This window comes from Globicephala melas, chromosome 2, assembly GCF_963455315.2.
Source record: "Globicephala melas chromosome 2, mGloMel1.2, whole genome shotgun sequence".
Lineage (NCBI taxonomy): Eukaryota > Metazoa > Chordata > Mammalia > Artiodactyla > Delphinidae > Globicephala > Globicephala melas.
In genome coordinates this window covers 81260561-81273342 of record NC_083315.2, presented here as the reverse complement: position 1 = coordinate 81273342, position 12782 = coordinate 81260561, and the positions used below count along the sequence as shown (strand labels likewise).

Genomic DNA, 12782 nt, shown 5'->3' with positions numbered 1-12782 from the left:
AATAAAAAATCACAAACTGGAAAATGGTGAGCAGTTGAAGTAAGGACGGAGGAACAACATTCCAATAGCTCTTAAGTGGCCCCACCCACAACCATTCTCTTTCCATGACAACCTGTTTTTCATTCTTACCATTTGAATTACCTTATTGAAAACAGGTCTTCTCAGATCAATTCCTCTACTTTAAGCATTTGTGGTGACTCCCCATCTCCAACAGAATAAAGCCCAGGTTCTTTGGCAAGACGTATAGGAAAGGCCCTTCACAGTTGTCCCTTCTTCATCTTTAGTTGTTTCCTCTCCTCTTCCCCCTGCTCCCCTCTAGCCACACCAGCCATTCACCAAGCATCATGTACTTTCTTATCTTTGTGCCTTTGTTTATGCTGTTCCATTTTCCTGGAAGGAGCCTTCCCTGCCCACATCCACCTTAGGACCTCTTCCTTCAAGGCTCAAACACAACTTCTTTCAGTGTCAACTCAAAACCCCCATCCCCATCCAAGGATTATTTCCTCATGTGTTTTAAACCTACTGTGGACATGACTTCTGTTATAACACTTGTCAACTGAAAAAAAAAAAAGCGCACAACCTAAAAGTTGAGAATTATGTTTTCTTCAGCGGACTTTCTGAGGACTCAAGCCCAGGAGGCAGTTTCTCAGATAGCTGTGTATGACAGGAGCCGGGATGTATAGGGGTTTTTGCTAGAAAACCCAGGGAGTCCGAACATCAAAAGATTACTTTTAGTTAAAACCAAACATCTCAAGTTAATGAATTCAGCACTTTTCTGTGTAGGATGATAAATGGAATATTTATAAACGGAATATTTCCTGCCATATCAATAAACAGAGGATGTCACAGTCACCAATGGTTGCAGCCCTCCAACGTGAGCTGGTGAGCCCTGAGGAAACTCAGGGCTGAAAAGAATACCTGCCATCTAGCAGCCAGCAGACTGCAGCCACTCCCTGCGGTGAGCCCTGAGGAAACTCAGGATGCGAAAACACAGGATACAGGCCCCAGATAGCTGAGGTCCATATCAAGGGAATGATTTCAGTGAGCCCAGACTCTTGCATCTTCCCATACATAGAAAAGCACTAAATTCCTTAACTTGAGATGTTTGGTTTTCTTTATTTAACAATAATCTTTTGACGTTCCCAATTACCTGCTCTTTGTTGCAAAACTCCTACATATCCTAGCTCCTCCCCTCTCCTCCTTGGAGCAGTTTCTCAGAGTTATCTGAAACGCTCTCTCCCGGTCTGCAGTCCTCATTTTGCCCCAAATAAAATTTAACTCGCAACTCTCACGTTGTGCATGTATTTTTTTTTTAAGTCAACAAGGGGAAGATGCAAAAGTCTGGGCTCACTGAAGTAATTCCTGTGATATACACCTTAACTGTCTAGGGCCAGTATTCTGTTCTTTCCCATCCTGAGTCCCCTGAGGGTGCACCATTGGGGGTGGCTGTAGTGTTTGAGGGTTGCATCCTTTGCTGATATGGCAGGCGGCATTCTTAGTCCACACACTTATCCAGTGGTATTATCCCTATGTATGTATATCTCACTGAGTTGTGTTCTCCTTGGGGAAAGGGTCATATCTTGTTTTATCTGTGTATTCCTGTTTTTTAGAACCATACCTGGCAAATAGTAGGTTGACAGCAAGTATTCATTGCCTTGAAAGATCTGCTTGATATTAATACGGCCAAAGGAGAAACACAATCAGTTAAGTACATTGCTATTTCCTGAATGCAATATTATCTTTTGAGGGAAGATCTGTAAAATCCTCTGCCAGAAAGAAGGGATTGAGGAAAAATTTTGTTTTGAGTGGAAGTTTAGGAGGCAGATGATATAAAAAGAGGAGGTTGAAAAAAAGAATGGACTAGGGGTATAAAGAATTAGGGAGGATGGCTCAAGAAACAAAAAGGAAATGGGACTAGAAAGAGAATGGGAGATGAAGAAAAAAGAAAAGAGGGGAGAAAAGTGGAGAGAGTACCAGGATTTTAGACTCTTACTTAGCTTAATTGCCGGGGAGTTTCTGGACGATGCTTTCTCACATGGACGTCCAAACTCTTTCCTGAATGAACCCCATTTTGTATTCTTCACATCACTCTCCCTCTGAAAAGACACAAGTCTGCTCCTTACACTGCCTGACAATTAATGCATTGTTCTTCATTGTTCTCTGTAGAAAGCAGGAGGCAGAGTCCTCTGGTGGGAAGGCACTCACTACACAGGGACTCAAGGGCCTGGCACATCCCAGCTCCAGCCCCTCCAGCAAGGCGCTCAGCCCCTTCGACCTCAGAATCTTCATATCGATATCTGTCCAGGCTTCCTTTCCAGGTCATTGTAAAGATCTAAATAAGTGAGATAACATATATGAAAATACTTTATAAGCAGTCGGGCTGCTCTGCGAATGAAGGTGATATTACTTACTTTGTTGAGTTATTCGTCAGGGGAGAGACCCCATCGGCACATAGCATAGCCCTGTCTCCTGCTAATAAGTCCTGTTCACCCAAAGGAGATAACAGTGTTTCTTTCTTCTCAGCAGTATTCTGAAGTCTCAGGAAGCTGGTGCGGTTAAATGTTCATGGCCCATGAGAAAGGCGTATAGGAAACCATGGCACTCCCCTTTCAAAAAGACCTGGAGAAATACAAGAACATTGATGAAGATGAGCTTCTTGGCAAACTCTCAGAAGACGAACTGAAACAGTTGGAAAATGTTCTTGATGACCTAGATCCCGAGGTTAGTGACCTGGAACTGAAGCAGGTGATTAGTGATAGGATGGGATAAACCGTGTGGTGTGGTCCTTAAACAATAGTGTAGAAATTCCTGATCTCTAAATGCAAATTATGTGTTCTTCCCTGATTGGCTGTGGGTCATTACTTTTATAAACCCATGGAGAACCTCAGTAGCCACATCTATGATACAGCAATTGTATTTCTCAAAAACCAGTTTAATGTAAATGGGGGAAAATATTTTCCATTGGCTGAAGAAGGACTAGACTGACTTACGGAAAAAGAAAGGAAGAGGGAGAGGAAACAAATATGACTGAGTTTCCTCTACGATTCATATACTCTGCTGGGCCCAGAAGCGCTTAAGATAAATTGTATTATCCCCATTTCATAAATGAGGAGACACACCAGGAGAAGTCATTTACATAAGATCCTACACTGGTAAATGTCAGAGATGGTATTTAAACCAGATCTTTAACCACAAAAGCAGATCTTTTTTATATCTTGTTTCTTTAACATGTATAAACAACTTGAAATCTTTGATGATCCCACAACAGTGGATAGATTAGAGTAAATGTGATGAGAGAGTTCCCTGACGGTCCAGTGGTTAAGACGCCACGCTCCCAGTGCAGGGGGTGCGGGTTCGATCTCTGGTCAGGGAACTAAGATTCCACATACCACATGGTATGGCCAAAACCAAATTTTTTTTAAGTATTAAAAAAATATAAATAAATAAATAAATAAATGTAACCATAATATCAGGTAAATTTAAATGGAGCTTCTCATATTTTTATGAACTCTTGAAAAGGTAATTACCTTGTTATAGTGATTGTTTAGCAAGCAGTTTCTTCAGCCCTGCTAATATTATCTCAGACATAGAATAGGAGGCATCTAAAATAGTGATTTTACTATAAATAAAAATGTCACTAAAATATTTATATGATATTCCATTATGCCAGATAATTTGGATATTGTTTTTACTTTTAAAAAATACTAGTATCCTTTTTTTACTTTTTTAAACTTGAGAAGGATACCTCTATATTTAATCAAGGAGGTATCAGCATCTACCATAATACTCACTTACCAGCTTGGATGTTTCCCAGGAGAGGTTAGAAATAACAGAGTGTGGTCTCATTGGCTCATCCACACGCCTGCCTGGGAGCACTTTGGATGCAGACCTGGCCAAACCTAAGAGGGATCTACGAAGAAAAAGGTTGTGAAGGGTGGCTGGCCTTTGCTACCACATTCTAGAAGGCAGCTGCAGGAGACAGGCCGCTCCAGCCATGTGTGTTCTGCCTGAGCTCACCAGGAGCCCCCGTCTCAGCATAGAATGTTAGAGCAGGTGGGGCCTCAAAGATATGCCAGAGCCCTAGCCCTCAGCTCACACCCACATCTCACCATACACAGCAGGGGTAGGGGAGGTAACAGGTGTCAGTCAGGCATACACCCTGCTTCCTGCTCACGCTTCTGTCTTGTCAGAGCGCAATGCTGCCAGCTGGATTTCGACAGAAAGACCAGACACAGAAAGCAGCCACCGGCCCGTTTGACCGTGAGCACCTCCTCATGTACCTGGAGAAGGAGGCTTTAGAACAGAAAGACAGGGAAGACTTTGTGCCCTTCACTGGAGAAAAGAAAGGTAAGACCACAGGCAGCATCTGGGAATGTAGGTACTCCTAAGGTATTGTCATGGAAGGTCAAGTAACAGAACTGGCCTGAAAGGGGGAAATAAGACCACGAATTGGATTCAGTATGAAAAAGAACCGTGGCTGGTGGATACATGTCTGTGTACACTTGTCCAGACCCACAGACTGTATACCACCAAGAGTGAGCCCTAATGTAAACTGTAGATTTGGGGTGATAATGATGTCAGTGTGGGTTTATCAGTTGTAACAAATGTACACTGTGCTGCGGGCTGTCATTAGAGAGGAGGCTGTGAGTGTAGGGAAGGGTGGGGGGACACAGGAACTCTCTGTACTTTCCTCTGCTAACCTAAAGCTGCTCCAAAAAATAAAGTTTATTAATTAAAAAAAAAAAAAAAAGAACTGTGGCAGAATATGAAGGCTGCAGGTATAGAGAACAAACTAGTGGTTACCAGAGGGGAGAGGGAGGAGAGGAAGGGTGAGACAGAGGTACGAGATTAAGAAACACAAACTACTATGTATAAAATAAGTAAGCAACAAGATCTATTTTACAGCACAGGGAAATATAAACATTCTTTTTAATAACTTTAAATGGAATTAATCTATAAAAATATTGAATCACTATGTTGTACACCTGAAACTAATAAAATCAACTATACTTCAATAAAATTTAAAAAAAAACACAGACTGTTGTGCAGAGAAGTTAAAGATCTGAATAGCCAACAACAATAAAAAAGCTACCAGTTCAAAAGGAAGAAAATTGTCCTTAGAAAGGTATGAATCTTGCTTCTGAAACACATGCAGGTAACCATAATTTATAAAAATAATCTGCTTGAGTAAGGGGGAAAGAAAAAGGAATATGTAGGCTAATTAACTGAATACTTAGAGTGTAATGGTACTCACATTAGTTTTGTAAAAAAATCTTAAGCCCCAAGAAGCAGTTTTGGAAGTGTAAAGTAGCGTCGGGCTTAAAAGAGGGTCTCACGGCATTGGCGTGTTCCTCTTAGCCCGGGGCTTTCCTAGCTTCAGGGGTCTACTCCAGGTCGAGGCGCTGCCTCTATTCCAGTTGCTACCATTAGAGGCCATTGCAGTCAATCATCTGTTCATCCAGCATGTACCAACCACCTCCTGGGTGCAGAGCCCTGTGCCGTGTGCTGGGATCACAGGGAATGAGACCCTGCCCTGCCCTCAAGGAGCATGTGGTCCAGCAAGAAACACTGATAGATCTGGAAAGGCCTGAGGAGTAAGGGGATGTTTCTCCACACAGGGGGTGAGCTCTGAACTAAGACAAGGAAAATCCTCCTCCCTACCTCCTGACCCTGAGCTCCTTTTTGGAGGAAAAGTGAATACCAGTCACCTGTCCAGGTTCCTCAGCTATAAGCAGTGACTTGGGCCCAAAGATATGACTGGAATCACTGATAACTTCATAGTAACTACGGTCTTTTTAAAGCACGAATCAGATCATGTCAGTTCCCTGCTTAAAGTCCCAAATCATTGCCATGGTCCTCAGAGTCCTGGCAGAGCTCACCTTGCCCACCTCTCTGACTGCATCTCTCCTGCCCTCACTAAGCCTGGGCCCCACTGTCCTCACTTCGTTTCCCAAAATTGTCAAGTTCTTCTCCCATCTCAGGGTCTTCTTCCCTCTGACCTGCGTCCCCGTTTTTCACCTCCTAAAAGCTCCGGCTTAAATGTCAGGGCCTCTAGCTTACCCTGACCTCTCTGTCTAAAACAGACCCCATTTATCGCTTTCTTAGCACTGTGACAGTGTTCATCCTTTTGTTTACTTACTTTAGGATTTGTGTGTTTTCCATAGGAGATTGAGATTAGCAGTGGGGCTGTGTCTCTCTTGCATCACGGCACAGAAACTGACACAGGGGACACTAGATAAACGTGGATTGGAATAAATGCCATCTCTGAGCTTTTGTGCCGTGGCCACGGGGAGCAGAAGCACGGGCTGCTTGGCTGCTGCCTTCTCTATGCAGCCTCCCAGCCGCTCTGAATCATGCACATCCAATGGCTTGTGCACCACTCATAATGTCATTTTATTAAGAAGGTAAAGTTGGGCACTGACACACTGGGCAAATAACTGAGGATTGCTGTAGAAATACGGAGCTGTTTCTGTGGCAGCACGGTTGTTGTTAGACTAATTTAATTGTGAAGGAAAAAATAAATTATAATGTCAAATCTTCCATAAAATCCCAGTTAACATCCAGTGTTAGGGTAGTGAAAGAATAATAAGAGGGAAGCTGCTGTCTTCTGTTCTCAGAGCATTGGTCTGAGGAACAGCTATGGTAAATTACCTCCTGATCCGGGTTAATCTACAGATGGTTCTTAGGGGGTTAGGAGTACAGGAGCAGTCAGAGTAATAAATGGGGGTACAGAAGGGGTGCACAGCTGCACCAGGGAGCTTAGGAGAAGGCTGAGAAGCAGCATGATTGAGCTCAATGAGCAGAGAGCAGGTTTTCCAGAAAGAGCAGAACGATCAGAGTGAGGCATGTGCAGGGCCCCTGGAAGGACAGCGGTGATGCAGGAGCTGTGGTGAGGGCTTTGGGAGAGGGACTGCCCAGCCTCAGTTCTGAATGCCAGGTGCCCTGGGCCTTCAGGTTGCTAGGCTACATTATTCATTTAGAGCTTCTCTTTCGGTGAGACCCCAGGAATGGATATGCAGTAGCAGTTCTCCTGAATACTGGTAGCTGGGCCACCTGCGCACCTAGCGTTCAGAGTAATCCTAAATGGTACCAAGGAGTTAGGAACTCAGAAACCCTGTTTCGACTTTGGATCCAAGATCTTGGCACCAGAAAGAACATACTTCGGGCTGCAGACACTATGCAAAAGTCTGGGAGGAGGCTCGGTGTCTGAGATGTTATTGATTGATTGATTTGATTTTTTTTCCTTTTCTGTTCTCTGGCTGTTTTCCTGTTTTGTTTCCCAGTCTGTTTCCCTTCTTTCTGGGAAATGTGGTAGCTTATGTGATGGTCAGTGATAGAGACCTTGTGGTCAGGATACCCCAGACTGACCACAGCCGTGGTGCCTCTTTGGGGTGCCCAGTTCTGCCTGGCCCCCGTTGATGTATCCAACCATTTGAAGGTCTGGTAAACCAGCAGGAAGTCTGTAGCCCTGTAACCAGGGGACGCTCCTGGAGAGTTTTCATGAGGGAGTACTTGGCTTGGGTTATGACCCTTTCCTTTCCCATGAGAGTGGGGATGGCCAGGCTAGCCCAGGAGACCTGGCAAGAGCTTGGGTTCTGATTGTCTGAAGCTGGAGCCAGCTGTCTGTTCTAAGGTGACAAAGAGGAAAAGCAATAGAGGGGTGAGTCTTCAGGGACCTCCGGCAATCAAAATGGAAGAGGCCAATTTCAAAGATGATGCCAAGAGGTAAGAGCCGCTCCAACAAAGAGGGAAACCAAGAGTCAAAGCTGGGAGGAATTGGAAAAGAGTGTGAGTAGGTCTGGGGTATCCTGTGGTGGCTCTGTAGTGGCCTGGGTTTACCTCGAGGAGCCACTGCACACGTCGGATGTGGCTGTGTTGCCCTGGCTGGAAGTTAGGAGAAGGTCATGTGCCATCCTCCCAGAACTGCGATCATCAGTCCAGAGGTTTGGGCTGGTGGGGGGCGGGGGGCGGGCGGTGGTGGTGCTATAGATTTCAGCATATTCAGAAGTGAGTAGGGGGCAAAATAAATGGAATCAGACTGACAGGATGAAGTGGGAGGTGGTGGCAGAGAATGCGTATTTGGGTAGCACAGTGTGTTGCTGCTCAGAACTCCACATCTCTAAATATGACAACCCTGATCTTTCCTTTTAAGTCAGGCAGACTTGGATGTGCTCTAGAAAGGCGACTGTGTCTCCAGGTCACAACACTAGTCAGGTACCCTAGATAGAGCATGCTGGTTGCCTACAATCTCAGTTGGTAGGAGGAAAACTCTAGGAGGGGAATCTCAGGAGCCCCTGGGGCTGTTTGGACGCATCTGCCCCCCATATGCAGGATCCAAGGCAAGAATACAAATAGAAGTCCATGTGCCATTTTTATAAATATGTAAAAGCTAATAAGCTGTTAAAATATGTGCTGTCCTCCTACCTAGGCCAATATTCTTGGACTTCCAAGAGTTCCACATAGGGATAAGGCCTCAAGCACCATGGCTGACACCCCAGCCTACATATCCAAGCTTCATCCATACTCACTCACAGACGGCATCCTGTTGGCCCGTGGGTACATGCCCCCGCAGTGTGACCTGCCTTCAGGAGGATGGACATGGGGAAAGGACTCATGCAGGCCCTGGAAGCAGGTTCAGGGCTCTTTGGCAGGGAATTGCAGGGCCCCAGGTGCCTGGGGTATAGTCTAGCAGGTGGCCTGTATTCTGGATGGAATGTCCCTTTGTCCCCGTGACTCCTCCCTCAGTGGGATGCAGGCAGTGAGGACGGGTGTACATCCAGAAGAGACCAGAGTTGGGCCCCTCTAGAGCAGAGGGCTCATGGCAGGGCCCCTCTTGCCCAGGTCTAAGGGCAATGCTGCCCATGATAGGGAGGTAGAAGCCCCTGTTTCCCTCTCTGCCGCCTCAGATCTCTGTGTTGCGGAATGCAGGATTCCTCCTCTGACCTTCCTTCCTCTAATAGTGGATTATTGATATTGGCATCATCCCAGAAATTAAGGAGTCCCAGTTAGATGTGCAATGGTCTAATGCTTCAGCTCTTAATGGCCAGAGCTGCACGTTCTCTGGTTAGTTCACTTACCCTACAACAAGGCAGCAGCACACAATGGTTTTTGTTTTTCTTCTGATTTAAAGGGAGAGTCTTTATCCCCAAAGAAAAGCCCATAGAAACTCATAAAGAAGAAAAAGTGACCCTTGACCCAGAACTGGAAGAAGCTTTGGCCAGCGCCTCCGACACTGAACTCTACGATCTTGCAGGTTAGTCCTCAGCTCTGGGAAACTTTCCTGTCTGGCTCTGTGACCTCCAGACGGGCACTGACCCGCCTGGCAGCAGCTTTTGAGCTCCTGTGTAACTATTGATTGTTACTGTGATACCAGGTTGAGTTCAGCCATTAGACAGCTATAAGGCTGGATGCAGGTGACTGAAACCTCTCTGAGCAAACATTTTGTTGTATCTCAGCTATAAAATGTAAAATCATATTTCAGCTGTAAAATACTCCCAATAGTACCGGTCGTACAAAATCCGAGAGTTACTGTGAGAAATCAAAGAGAATAAATATGAAGGAGTATTCAGAACTGAATAAAATTACAGTGCTTATGCTTTCTAAAGAGCTTCACATTAGGCTTTTTTTTTTTTTGCGGTATGCGGGCCTCTCACTGTTGTGGCCTCTTCCGCTGCGGAGCACAGGCTCCGGACGCGCAGGCTCAGTGGCCATGGCTCACGGGCCCAGCCGCTCCGCGGCATGTGGGATCTTCCCGGACCGGGGCACGAACCCGTGTCCCCTGCGTCGGCAGGCGGACTCTCAACCACCGTGCCACCAGGGAAGCTCCCCATTTGGCATTTTATCATCACAGAATTTCCATTTCCATCACAAAATTTCTTGTTCTTCCCCACAGTCACTGTTCAATTTTGATTCTGTTAGCCTAACCATGGAACAGGACCAATTTATTGTTACATTTCCCCAGTAAAGTAAATCCATATTCAGCCCACTCTGCTGATTTTTTCTAGTTTTCTTAACAATAGCAACAACACAGTAATTATAATAATTATGTGAATTGGTTATACGTACAGATAGAAAAAAAAACCCAAATAGTACAAAAGGATATGTAATGAAAAGTCTCTCACCCTCGTTCCTAAGTCCCCTCCCGTTTCTTACATTTCCCTTGAAAAAGATTCCATGCATGTACCAGCATAGTTGTGTACTCATTGGGTGGAAATTTGTATTATTAGGGTCATTAGGTCCTCCCAGGATAGAGGTGCTTTGAGAAACAGTCCACAGCTTTGGCAAGAATTCTCACATTGTTATTCCATTGGAATACATAAGTAATCATAATCTCCTTCCTCCCAGGAGAACCAGTTATGCCTTATTCTAATAGCGTGCCAACCATCTCAGCTACATTTTCATTCCTTCTGTGATGATATCAGTGGTCAGTATTAAGCTCACATATTTGAAACCCTCTCAGAAGTCACTGCAGGGGTTGAGGCACCTGCATCTAACACACAGGAAGTCATTTAACCTTTGTGGTAGGTAAAGTGTAATTATTATCCCTATTTTACAGATGGGGAAACTAAGGCTCAGAGGCATTTAACAACTTCTCAAGTCATACAGATAGTACGTGACAGTGCTTGGATTTAAGCTCTGGCTGACTGCTCCTGACTGTCACTCTCAACCCCTAGACTCGCTGGTTCTGAGCATTTGCCCTTTCTCAGCTGTACGGGCTGCCCCCCTCCTTCTAAGGTATAGATTACAGTGCGTGAGGAGCTCAGGTGCGCCTCTGCCACCTGTTGGCAGACTCTTCTGGGATCCTTCCCCAGGCGGCCACCTGTAATTTCTCACCTGGAATTTCCTTAGCAACGGGAAAGCTGGGCAGTTGGAGTTAGAGCATGCTCAGTGTTGTCACCCCGTGCTGTCCCCTGCATACTGTACTGCCCCCTGGTGTAAGTTCCATGTAGTACAAGAGACTCAAAAATCTCAGCCTGCTTATCTGACTTTTTATTGTTGACATCTCTTATTTCCCACCCTGGGATGTTCTAGATGGGAAAAGAACCACTCTTTTTGGTACTGACAGATGGGAGAGATGGGGAGGCCTACATTGGAAAAGGCCCATGATCTTTCTGCTCTTTGTCTCTGGAAAAACTACATGCCATAGTATGTATTATGTTAGATCTTAAACTATCCTTAGACTCAGTCCTGCGTTCACATTTTACAGATGAGAAAACATAAGGGATGAATCTACTTAACTAGGACATCTATGCAGATTTTCAGTGTGGAGCTATGACGAGACCATTGTCCCTCAGATCCTACATGATTCTACACGTATAGATGTAGAAGGACATGTGAAGATTGCCAGTGGTCTTGGGAGGAGGGTTTCTTTTTTTTTTTAAATAAGCTTATTTCATACTATACACGTGTCATTCACTTTGCAAGGCAAGAGGGTCTGGAGACTTATCTTTATGATATGAAGAATTGTTCTTCGAGGGGCAAATTAACAATGTGGACATCTTAACACGCTTTCTCAAACTTAAGGTTTATTCACTGATTATCTTTGCTTTCAGCTGTTCTTGGAGTACACAATTTGCTCAACAATCCCAAGTTTGATGAAGAAACGGCCAGCACGAAAGGCGGCAAAGGGCATGTGAGAAGTAAGCTGACGTGAAATCTGTGGTTTTATGAAACTTGGGAGCCTCCGGGTGTTGCTGGTAGGAAAGAGGCCTGTTGACTGGGCCCCCTGGGGAGTCCAGAATTCTTTTAGGCTTTGAAGGTGGTTTTTGCCAGTTCACCAAGGATCACTAGGCTCTGAGCAGTCAAACCAGGATAGACTAGCCAATACTGGGAGCTCTGTCTGGCAGCGTAACTAGTACCAATCAGTGTTTTGCCCAGAACACACTGTCTTGATAGGTCTGTTCAGTCAAAAGAGAAAATTACTGATAAAAAAGGTTGCTTAGGGCTTCCCTGGTGGCGCAGTGGTTGAGAGTCCGCCTGCTGATGCAGGGGACATGGGTTCATGCCACAGTCCGGGAAGATCCCACATGCCGCGGAGCGGCTGGGCCCGTGAGCCATGGCCACTGAGCCTGCGCGTCCGGAGCCTGTGCTCCGCAACGGGAGAGGCCACGGCAGTGAGAGGCCCTCGTACCACAAAAAAAACAAAAACAAACAAACAAACAAAAAGGTTGCTTAGCACAGAATGCAGAGTTTTATGTTCTTAACGATGTTTTAATCAACTCTGGTATCAGATAAGTTTCCTACTCTATTCGAGTGCCTTTTTGTCTCAGTAACGGATGTTTGTCATTAGAATTTGAATACCTGCTTCCCCCGGAGAGCATGAAAGACACACTGGCATGGACTTGCTGGCACAGAATGTACCAGACCGCTATCTTCTATGTCACCGTTTTCTGGAGAAACGTACAATTCATTAGACTCTCACTCATTCGTCAGTCATTTACTAAATACCTGCTGTTGCAGGAATGTTCTAGGCTTAGGTACAAAGGTAAAAAAGGTGGTCCCTGCCCAAAGGAACTTATCTATCCGTGGGAGGGATGGATCAGTAATGAGGTAATTTCAGTACAGTGTGATCCAGGTACTATGAAAACTCACAGAAGATCACAGCTTTTCTTAGATTAATTATATCTTATTCTCTTTGACGGTGATTTGGGCAATGCTTTCTAGTCTCAGCAGTCTATTTATCAGTTGCTGTTTATACAGGGTAATTTACCCAGACAATGAGCAATATTCCTTTTATTTACCTTCTGTTTTCTTATGCATACAGATGCAAAGTGTTCATCCTT

General features: G+C 45.0%; 1 protein-coding gene across 2 annotated transcripts in view; it reads left to right on the top strand.

Annotated features, from left to right (window-relative positions):
- TMOD2 (tropomodulin 2) overlaps nucleotides 1-12782 on the top strand; it is a 46650-nt gene that overhangs the window by 10524 nt on the left and 23344 nt on the right. Inside the window, exons 2-5 of one of the 2 annotated variants that reach the window (XM_030850338.3) lie at nucleotides 2527-2721; nucleotides 4191-4347; nucleotides 9131-9253; nucleotides 11553-11639. In XM_030850338.3, the coding sequence (XP_030706198.1) occupies nucleotides 2596-2721; nucleotides 4191-4347; nucleotides 9131-9253; nucleotides 11553-11639 (493 nt within the window). In that variant the 5' untranslated portion in view covers nucleotides 2527-2595. Of the gene's footprint in view, nucleotides 1-2523; nucleotides 2722-4190; nucleotides 4348-9130; nucleotides 9254-11552; nucleotides 11640-12782 lie in introns of both variants that reach the window. The other variant, XM_030850340.3, reaches the window with a different exon arrangement.